Below are 10,869 nucleotides of genomic sequence, written 5' to 3' on the forward strand. Positions count from 1 at the left end.
CACACGTGCATCTCTGAATAGAAGAGCTGGAGGGAAACGGCAGGTCTGGCGGGTAGGGAGGAAAGCCGCATGCCCAGTGGGAGGCTCTACCTCTGTTCCTGCAGCAGGAAGGTGAAGAGGGCCAGGAACAGAGGTTTGTAGGCTTGGGCCAAGACTCTGACTGTACCCTTGGTGCCCTGCGGTGTCCATCTGTGTGGTTGGCCATGTCCTTGTGTCCTGGGAGGAGATGAGTCACAGGAGCAGCAGAGGCTTAGGTTTCTCTTAGTGAGTGAGCCAGACAGATGAGTCAGACATGGGCTGGCCACGGAGGGCCAGGCGTCTAAATGGACAGAGAGAAGAGACTTAGTGGTTGTTAGGGATCAACAAGGGAGTGGAAGGCTGTAGATGAGGACAGGACAGCATAGTGGGTAAGCGAGTCTGACGCTGCCGGGCGTGGTGGCGCATGCCTTTAATCCCAGCACTTGGGAGGCAGAGGCAGGCGGATTTCTGAGTCCGAGGCCAGTCTGGTCTACAGAGTGAGTTCCAGGACAGCCAGGGCTACACAGAGAAACCCTGTCTTGAAAAACAAAACAAAAACAAACAAGCAAACAAAAAGAGTTTGACGCTGTAGAAGCTCGTTCTTTCCTAAGGGTCCTGAGCAGGATACAAGAGCTATCTTCACATTTGGTAGGGTGGCTCTGAAATTGGATATCGTGGTACTTCCAGCACTGTTCTGTGTAGAATTGCTTTGGCTACTCGGGGTCTTTAGTTCTATTCCTAGTTTCCTCAAGGCTTTTATCACAAAGGGATGTCAGATAATGTTTCTGCATCTACTAAGGTAATCCTGTGATTCAGAAATGCTTAGCCTGCTTATGTGCTGCACTGCATCCATTGACCATGCTACATCCTTGCAGTGATGCCATCTTGGTTACGATGTATCATCTTTAATGTGTTCTTAAATTCAGTTTGCAGGTATTTTTTTAAATATATTTATTTTATGTATATGAGTACAGATGGTTGTGAGCCTTCATATGGTTGTTGGGAATTGAATTTAGAACCTCTGCTCGCTCGGGTCAACCCTGCTTGCTCAGGTCAGCCCTACTTGCTCCAGCCCAAAGATTTATTTATTTATTATTGTAAATAAGTACATTCTTGCTGTCTCCAGACACACTAGAAGAGGGCATCAGATCTCATTACAGTAGTTATGAGCCACCATGTGGTTGTTGGGATTTGAACTCAGGACCTTTGGAAGAGCAGTTGGTGCTCTTACCCACTGAGCCATCTCTCCAGCCCAGTTTACAGGTATTTTATTGAGAATGTTTATGCCTATGTTCATCAGTGAAATTGTTTCATAGTGTCCTCACTTTTTTGTTCTTTTCTTACCCAGTTTTGGTATTGGGCTAATGCTAGGTTTGTAGAATGGGTTTGGTATAGTGTTCTTTCTCCTTCTGTTGTATAGAACAATTTGAAGAAGAATGGTGTTAGCTTTCCTTTGATTATATGGTAGAGTTTGCAGTGACTCCGTCCAGCCCTGGGCACTGTCTTAGACTCTATTGTAGCTTCAGTGTCCTTGATTGTTATGGATACCTTATTTCTATCTTCTTGACTTAATTTTGCTGAGTTGTATGTGTCTAGGAATTTCTCTATTTCTTCTAAATTTTCCAGCCCTTTGGAAGTTTTCAATATATTCTGTAATAATCCTCTGGGTTTTACTGGAATCTGTAGTAACCTCACTTTTTTTCATCTTTAATGTTATTAATGTGAGATTTTTTTTCTCTTTATTTGGATTAAATTGGCTAGCTATTTTCAATCTGTGTGTGTGTGTGTGTGTGTGTGTGTGTGTGTGTGTGTGTGTGTGTTTGGTTTTTCAAGACAAGGTTTCTCTGTGTAGCCCTGACTATCCTGCAACTCACTCTTTAGACCAGGCTGGCCTCGAACTCAGAAATCCGCCTGCCTCTGCCTCCCAAATGCTGGGATTAAAGGTATGTGCCACCACTGCCTTTTTGGGTTTTTTTCAAAGTTTTATTTTTTCAAAAAATGAAGTCTGTTTGATTTAATTCTATGTTCTTCTCTTAGTCTCTATCTCACTAATTCTGCCACCTGTTGTTTTAGAACTCAACTTAGCTTTGTTTTTCTAAGACCTTGAAACACACCATTAGGTTATTTATAAGCTCTCTGTAATTAAAAAAAAGTGTTGGGTGTCGCTGTCCAGCAGCAACGTTAAGGAGTGGGTTACCTGGAAATATGGAGTTAGAAAGAAGAGCAGTAGCAAGAGAGAGTTAGGATAGGATAGAGTGGCCACAGATATACCTACCCACGTAGAAGGTACCTTAAACATTAGACAGGAGGCATGACTGCTCAGCCATCTTGATTTTTAATGAATCTCCTTTATGCCCCCCAACCCATATATTACCTGGGGCAAAAACCACTCCCCCCAAATATGTCAGCATGTCAGTCCAATCAGCGACTTCCTTGTTTCTCTGTGGGGGTGGAGCTTTCGAATGTAACTGGAACTAGGTTGGAGGCGTGGCAAATAGCAGGAGATGGGCAGAGAGGTGTGGCTATCAGAGGCAGGTCTCAAACCAGGAGGGTTACAGTTGGGCTGGAGAGATGGCTCAGAGGTTAAGAGCACTGTCTGCTCTTCCAGAGGTCCTGAGTTCAATTCCCAACAACCATGGGGTGGCTTACAACCATCTGTAATGGGATCTGATGCCCTCTTCTGGCCTGCAGGATATATGTAGGCAGAATGCTGTATACATAATAAATAAATGTTTTTAAAAGTGTTATTGTGGCCGGGAAGTGGTGGCACACGCCTTTAATCCCAGCATTTGGGAGGCAGAGGCAGATGGATTTCTGAGTTCAAGGCCAGCTTGGTCCACAGAGTGAGTTCCAGGACAGCTGGGGCTAAACAGAGAAACCCTGTCTCAAAAAACCAAAAATAAAAATGTGATCTGGGGATCCAGTTCAGGTCACATGACTTGTAGAGCAGGTGCCTTTACCCACTCACTGAGCTATCCTCCTGGCCCTCAAATGGTTAATGTGTGCAGCCATAGCCATAAACTTCCCTCCTAAAGCTGCCTTAGCTGTACTTCAAAGGTTCTGATGAGTACTGACTTCATTCAATTCTAAGAAGTTTCACATTTCTCTCAATTTCTTCAACAACCCGCTAGTCCCTCAAACGGTATTGTCCAGTCTCCAGCTTTTGGTGTGGCCTTGGTTTCCTCCTGCTATTGCATTCTAGTTTTACTCAAATGGTAACTGAAAAGATGTAAAGTGTTAATTTTTCTTTGTTTGCTACTACTAAGACTTGCCTTGCCGGATGGTAGTGGTGCATGCCTTTAATCCCAGCACTTGGGAGGCAGAGGCAGGAGGATTTCTGAGTTTGAGGACAGCCTGGTCTACAGAGCGAGTTCTAGGATAACCAGGGGTACACAGAGAAACCCTGTCTAGAAAAACCAAAAAAAAAAAAAAAAAAAAAAAAAAAAAAAAAAAAAAAAAAAAAAAAAGACTTGCCTTGTAGCCCACAATGTAACCTCTGTTAGAGAATGTCTCATGGGCCACTGAGAAGAATGTATACCCCATATCCATTGGATGGAATATTCTGTAATATATTAAGTCTATTTAACTTACAGTTTAACTCTGCAGTTTACTGTTTTTTTTTTAGCTTGGATGATATAAGAGAAGAATGATGTGTTGAAGGCAGTTATTATTATTGTTTCAGTTATTATTATTATATCTAACCTTTTGGTGTTTATTTTTATGAAATTGGGAGCTCCAACATTCAATGCTTATATATTACAGTTATTACATTTTGTCAATAAATTGTTGGGTTGAAAATAAATACACTATATGCATGTATGAATATTAAATAATGTATTAAAAAAATAAGTCTAGAAAATTTGACACTTAAGCAAAACACAAAAAAACCTTATATTATGGAAAGAAATTTAAAGAAAATCATAGCTTCCCATGTAATCCTGAAGAACCAGCACCCATGTAAAGGCACGTCTGTGATCCTAACACAGAAGGGCAGAAACAAGCGAGTCCCTAGCACTTACCAGCCAGCCAGTGAAGCCAAATCCCTGACTTCAAGGATTAGAGACCCTGTCTCAAGGTAAAGGGCAACTAAAAAGACATTTAGCATTGACCTTTGCCCTCCATGCACATGTGAAGGCTAGTGTATGCTTGCACACATACACACACACACACACACACACTTGCACATAATGCCATCACAGCCTGGAGACGTTGACCAAACCTTAGGTATATGTGAGGTTTTAATGATGCTTTTTAGAAGTTTAGTGTCAAAAGCCAGGATGGCCTTTTCAAACTGTCCAATGAACTGGGTTAAACTATTTCATATTAGGGATAGAGGAAGAAATGCCCTTTGGTACGTACATGGTTTTTTCCACTTCCATTTTTTTTTTCCAAACTCTTACTATGTTTGAGTCCTGATCCTTCTCATCAACAAAGTGGTGTTTGGTTTTTTTTTAATTGATTGGCTGTGCAAAGGTGATTGTTGTTGAATGGAATGCCATTTGTGTACTCTAAGTTCCAGACAGCCACACTTCCAAGAGGAGTCTGTCCCTTTTCGTGTTGAATCAGCTCGTGATGATGTGGTCCTGAGGGTCATGTGGTAATGCTGGTTTTAAATTTCCTGCCTTTGGCTGTGTGTTCTGAAGGGATGTCACTTATTCTCCTCTACTTGTCTTCTTATCCCTTGCTGTAGCGGATAAAATCAGGCAGAGACAGCAGCGGGGGTTCTCGAAGCAAACGAGAGGGAAGCGCTGGCAGTGGTGAGTGTCCTCTGTGCATGTGCCGCAGCACTGGATTTGACAGATTTCTAGAAACACTGGAATTATCCAGCAGTGTCCTTTATATGTTTTATGTTCTTTGTCTGTCTGTTTATATACACAGTAAAACCTCACTTATTCTAACTTGGCAAGTGATTGTTCTGATAGGGGTATGTGTTTATAAATGTTACCATATTTTAGTTCTTAAATTACTTACCTGCTTCTGCTCATTGATTATCAAGTTCAGGTTGTAGAATGGCATAGATGAGCATATGGATGAGGTTTTACTGTGTTATAATTTTAAAATTCCCATGTAAAGAACTTAGCATGAGAAGTTGTGTGGTCTCGGGGATGCTGACAACCGGGATCTTCAGGCTGACCTTAGTGGCAGTACACTAAGGAGAAGATGTGGTCAAGCCCTTTCTTGATCTTGATAGCGCACTTGTGCTTGTGAGCCAGCCATAAATACTTTACATGCTTTTCAAGTTCTTGACATTTTTAAATCCCTTGATTTTGGCTCCTTGTGACATCATTTTTAGTAAATTTTCTATTCCATTTTCTCAGCTTCTGTGAGGTTGTGGTAGTGACAGTAGATATGTGATGGTTTTTAAAACGCTGACATAAAGAACCATAAATGCTAAATTGAGATCTTTGATCTTTCCCTACATCCTCTCGTCCCCACGCCAAGGACTGTCTGTCCTGCACACGTCTGCTCTGGCTAATTAACCAGCCGTGTCACCTTGTAGCTCTTCTTATCCACGAGTTTGACAGTGACAGAGGGAGAGGGGTAAGCTGTGGTTATCGACTCAGAACAGGACAGTTGACATCTAGGTAGAAGGACACAGGTTCAAAGCCACTGCCAGGGCTGCACGGGTAGGGAATACACATGGGTTTTGTGATTTTTCTATGGATAGAAATGCAGTTGAGACAAAGACTCCATCACAAATTCAGAGCTCTACTTTGCTAAATAAGTTTACATAGTTGTAGTTACCAGTGGCAGGTAGTTCTAGCCAGACAGCTTGGTTCCTTGAGAGTCAACCTTCTCCAGGTAAACCTCTAGCCTGTGACCTGTTTCTCCTTAGTCCATAAGAGCCATGACACACAATGTGTGAAGTGAGAACAATGTTGAGCCTAAGTCGAAGGAGCATGAAAGGCAGTTTGCTGTGTCCAGGAGCAGTTGTCCTCCTTGGCAGCATCCTGTGGCCTTGCCGGATACTGCTGTCTTTTACTGACCCTAGCTCCCAGATATCTCCCCAACTCCCGCTCCATAGAACCCACTTGACCTTCAGTCAGACTGAAGTGCATCTTGAGTCTGAAAGAGCTAGGCCAGCACTCCTTCAGTAGCTGGAGGCAGCTTAAAGCCCATAGATCCCTGTCCAGAGGTTCTGAGCTAAGCACGTCGTGAAGCCAGGAGTGAGTGTAGCATATTCACCATCTCTCCTGAATAGCCACATAAACACCTCTCCTGAGGCACTGTGCTCTTAGTCCAGTGTCACATATTAATAGCCCCACTGAGAAAATAAAGCCTGAACATAGTTCACACATGGCGACCTGAAAACTGGCCTTCACAGCGTACAGACTTTTAAACTGTAAGTAAGAGACTAAGGATCTAGTTCAAAAAATCGAATTAGCCAAGTATTGTGCAGCAAAAATCTGTACATGCATTAAAAGAAACACCTGACCCAGGCCCAGCGTCACCCCTGTGATCTCAGCCCTGGGCCATCAACACTCCAAGACCCTATCATCCCTCCCCTCCCCAAAAGAAAGAAACTCCCAAAGCTTCCCCGACCAAACTGATAGTATATGATTATAGAAACAGGAAAGCATGGGACCCGTGTGCTTTCATGATGACTGTCCCTTTTATAGCTGACCTTTAGGATAGTCATTGCATTAAAATTCTGGGACTAAACTGGGTGAGAGAGCTCCCACCTGTAAGTTCCACACTTCAAAGGCTAAGGCAGGAGGATCACCACCACAAGTTTGAAGCCAGCCAGCCTATGCTAAATAGTGAGTACCAGCTCTACCTCTTCTACAGAGTGAGACCCTGCCTCAAAAACTAAACTAAACTTAAAGCAAAGGAAAAAAGTCTTATCAGCAGCCTCCTCAAGCTCTGAGGACACCTCTCTGTAAAGTTGAGTTTTCAGAATAAAGACTAGCCTGCTCCCAATGCCCACCACCCACACTTGGTTGTCAGGGCTGCCTGTTCAGTTGTAGACCTGGGAAATCCCTCGGGAAGCCTGAGCCTCCTGGCTTTCCACTCTAGAAGCCTGCTGTGGCAACCCCAGGCCTGTGAAGGATGCACTGCAACGGGGAGCCTGGAAAGTCTGCCCAGGGCTCTCAGCAGTGTGCAGGAAGGCTGCTCAGCCTCACCCCCACCTGCTGGCCCTCCACACCTCTCCTGAACTCCTCCACAGCAGAGTGAAAGAAGGAAGCTTCTGTCAGGGACACTCTCCTAGCCCCACCTCCCCACGGCTCCACTGCCAACTTTCATCAAGTTTGCTTTCTCCTATCCAGTCCATTTCAGGCCAAAACAAATACTAACACACAAGTGAGCCTTGTGCTCACAAAAACCGCTCCGAGGAGACACTCAACCCTGGTGGCACTTTCCAAGCAGGGCCTCGTGCCGCTTGGTTTGCTTGGCACCAGTTTACAGGGCTGCCTAGGGCCTTCCCTGGGTGCTGCTGTTTCTCCTAACTTTGGCCTTTTTGTTCCTTGTTTTCTAATACCTTAAGTGTGTCAGTCCTGACGTCTTCACTCCATCCTGTTGTCAGGTGTGAACACCTCTGTCAGCACCCACCCTGAAATCAGTGTACACAAGCTATGGCTGCCTTCTTCTGTCCTGCCTTGAGAGTTCCCCATTCCACCCCCACCCGCCCCAAGACACCCTCAGTTCCCACTGTGCCAGCACCCCCTACCCCACACCCTCCACCCCCCACACTCCCTCCAGTCTTCATGCATTCTACCTTCCATCCCCTTTTAGGGGTTCCTAGAGGGAAAGAGCCCCTTCTCCACACCATCGTGGTTAACCTGTGATTCCTAACAGTTTTCCAGCATGGCAATCCTCAGCCCCACACATCCACAGATCAGATGGGGAAGAAAGGCTTTCAACAGGAATCCACATAAAGCCTGCCTTAAGCAAGTACAGTGCATTAAAAACAAATGCAGGAACCAGGTATGGTGGCACAGACCTTTAGTCCTAGCACTCAGGAGACAGAGGCAGGTGGATCTCTGTGAGTTCTGGGGTAGTCAGGGCCATGTAGAGAGACCCTGTTTCAAAAACAGACAAATAAAAAATACAGTGCCCCAAGCTAGCTTTTGAAAGTCTTGTCTAGAAAGATACAAGGAACTTGGATGTGTCAGGATTACTGTTTATATAGCATAGCTGTCTCTACAGAGCTCACCTCTCGAGAGCTCTGAGTTTGTTGTTTGGGGTGTTTCAGAACCAGAATAGACTCACCTCTTCCTTCCCACAGTAGCTCCAGATTCAGAATCCTCCAGAAGGCTTATTGGATTGCCAAAGCCTGCTCCCAGTGTCTCACTACCATGTCTGAGGAGCTCCCAGCCCTGCTGCTCCTGCGGCAGCAACCCAGCCCATGCAGAACCATGGCTCCACTTTGAGTTGATGCAGAAACTGAGTGTCCTGTGGTTACAGGAAAGGTCACTGCTGCTTGTTACCACAGCCAGGTCCCAGTGTGTGCCACAAGGTCTTCCCCTTAGGTCTCACCCTGTCATTGTCACTGCAGGGGTATCACCTCAAAATGCCTCTTTCCACAGTTCCTCATTTATCCTCACATACACAATACCTGTTGCTGTAGGTGTTTTGAGACATTTGCTATGGTAGCCAAGGTTGACCTTCAAATTTGTGGCTTTACTGCTTCAGCCTCCCATGGACTAAGGCCACAGGAATGCGCAGAATTTTTTTTTTGAACTTTATGTTTACAATTAACTAAAATGAAGTAAACAAAAATAGTTTTAACTACATGAAGTAAAAATGTATTGCTCTTTTACAAGCTGAGGTTAGGAGTCAATGTTTAATAAGATACTCATAGACATACAAAAAAGGGAAAGATTAAGCCCCACTGAATGTCAGCATCTGGAGTCAGAGCCACATGCTCTGCAGTCTCAAAGTCTTCAGAGTCCCATGTCCTGTTCTCCATGGGTAAACTGAGGCAGAGAATAACCCTGTTCTCCCCTGGTGTGCTGGATCCATTAAAGAGGCCAAGAAATCACTGGCACATGTCTGCTTCTCATGTGTGCCAGTCCTCACAGCACAAGGATGCCCCCTGGTACAACATTTGTTATCTTACTATGGTTTGTGGATTAGAGTACTGTGTTATTAAGGGTTTGTTTTAAATTGCTCTTTTTTGTTTGTTCTGTGTAATTTTAGTGGCTTTCTGTGTCTTTCGTGTGGTTTTGACAATGTCCTGGATGTGAATTCCCCCAGTAAAAATGTGTCTTTTATGTTCCAAGTGATTTTAAAATGAAAAGAAAGCACTATGGCTCAGTGAACAGAAATTCACTTTTCAGTCAACTTTTTGAGGGACATTTGATTTGGAGATTATAGTCCAAAAAGCCGGCAATTTTTTGGTGTTTTATTTTTTTGAACTAGAACAGCTCTCAATATTTTTTTGGATTTGTATGACATTGCAGAGTGTGAAAAGACCACACTCCTGTGTCCTGGAGTAGTCACTACAGTCATACCAAGGAGGTATTACACCTGGAGGGAGGGAGGAGGCCACTCCTGTGGAGAAGCAAGCCCTGAGGGCCAGGCTGGGGACTGTCCTGTCTGAGCATTGTTCTGCTGAGCTCACCTTAAGCAGCCCTTCACTCCAAAGATGAACTTTCTGGTATTGTTGGACACCCTAGTGTCTGACCACTTTGCCCAATGTGGCCTTCTTACTGATAAGCATTAGAGGACAGAGGGACCCACCATGCTGAAGTCCCTCAGTGTCAGAATCTAGAAGAACTGTACACATGTTAGTACCCACTGTTAGCTGCTCGGCAGGGCGTTCCATTTGGTTTAGTAATTCTGTAAGCCAAGCCAGACCGTGGATAATCTAGGCTTAAAGCATAAAGCATCTATACACATTGTACCAGTGAATGGGCATCAGACTAAATTATTAGACATGAGGATTTGAAGGCCATGTTATTGAAATGTTCCAAAATATTCTTCTTTGCCTTCCCCAATCACGGAAAACTATGTAACCCTTTCTTAGCTTGTTATATGTACGAAAAGACTCAGGCCTGTAGTATATCAAACTCTGCTCAGGCCTGTAGTATGTAAGCCCTGCTCAGGCTAAGCTTTCTATGATGGTAGTGACAGGTAGTACCTAGGAGTTTTCCTTGCTATCAAAGTGCTGGTTGCCTTAGCAAATACACATCCTGAACTGTGAGATTCTGTGTCCGTGACCCTCTCCTAAAACTTCAGGAGCCTTACCCCTCAGCTACCTCCAGAAGCATCTCTTTTAATAACGTTGTGGTCTTGTGGTCCACTTCTGTGTCTTCAGTAGAACATGTGCCCTTCCTCTGGCCCTTAGCTTGTCCTGAGTTTAAGATTACTATGGTTAGTTCTCAGTCCCTGAACTCTCTTGTAGTCTATGAACTCCTTTGTCAAACCATATGGTAAGTTAACCTGAGCAAGTCAGTAAGCACTTTTGTCATGGTTCCCTGTTAGTAACATGAGACTGAAAATAGGATCCACCTTCAGGGGTTTGCCAAGAGGAAGAAGTGAGCTTACATAGACCAGGCTGGCCTTGAACTCACAGAGATCCACCTGCCTCTGTCTCCTATGTGCTAGGATTAAAGGCTGTGCCACCATTGTCCCAAAACACACAAACTTATTTTACCAGTTATCCCTTTGTTTTTCCTTTATATTTTTGTTTTTCTCTTTGTTTTGAAATAGGTCTTGCTGAGCCAGGTGTGGTGGCAGATGCCTTTAGTCCCAGCACTTGGGAAGTAGAGGCAGGCAGATATCTTGAGTAGACCAGGGGGTGTACATAGCAAGTTCAAGGTCAGTCAGGGCTACACAGAGAAACTTTGTCTCAGGAGGGAAAATTAAGAAAGGAGAGAGAGAGAGAGAGAGAGAGAGAGAGAGAGA

At 44.3% G+C, this 10,869-nt stretch overlaps 1 protein-coding gene across 4 annotated transcripts in view; it reads left to right on the top strand.

The window, feature by feature from the left end:
* The window catches only part of Ift88 (intraflagellar transport 88), a 100,985-nt gene that overhangs the window by 85,684 nt on the left and 4,432 nt on the right, over positions 1–10,869 (top strand). For all 4 annotated transcript variants that reach the window (XM_031361175.1, XM_031361173.1, XM_031361176.1 and 1 more), the window contains exon 24: positions 4,709–4,775. In XM_031361175.1, the coding sequence (XP_031217035.1) occupies positions 4,709–4,775 (67 nt within the window). The remainder of the gene's footprint in view (positions 1–4,708; positions 4,776–10,869) is intronic.

Source organism: Mastomys coucha, unplaced genomic scaffold (genome assembly GCF_008632895.1).
Source record: "Mastomys coucha isolate ucsf_1 unplaced genomic scaffold, UCSF_Mcou_1 pScaffold9, whole genome shotgun sequence".
Taxonomy (NCBI): domain Eukaryota; kingdom Metazoa; phylum Chordata; class Mammalia; order Rodentia; family Muridae; genus Mastomys; species Mastomys coucha.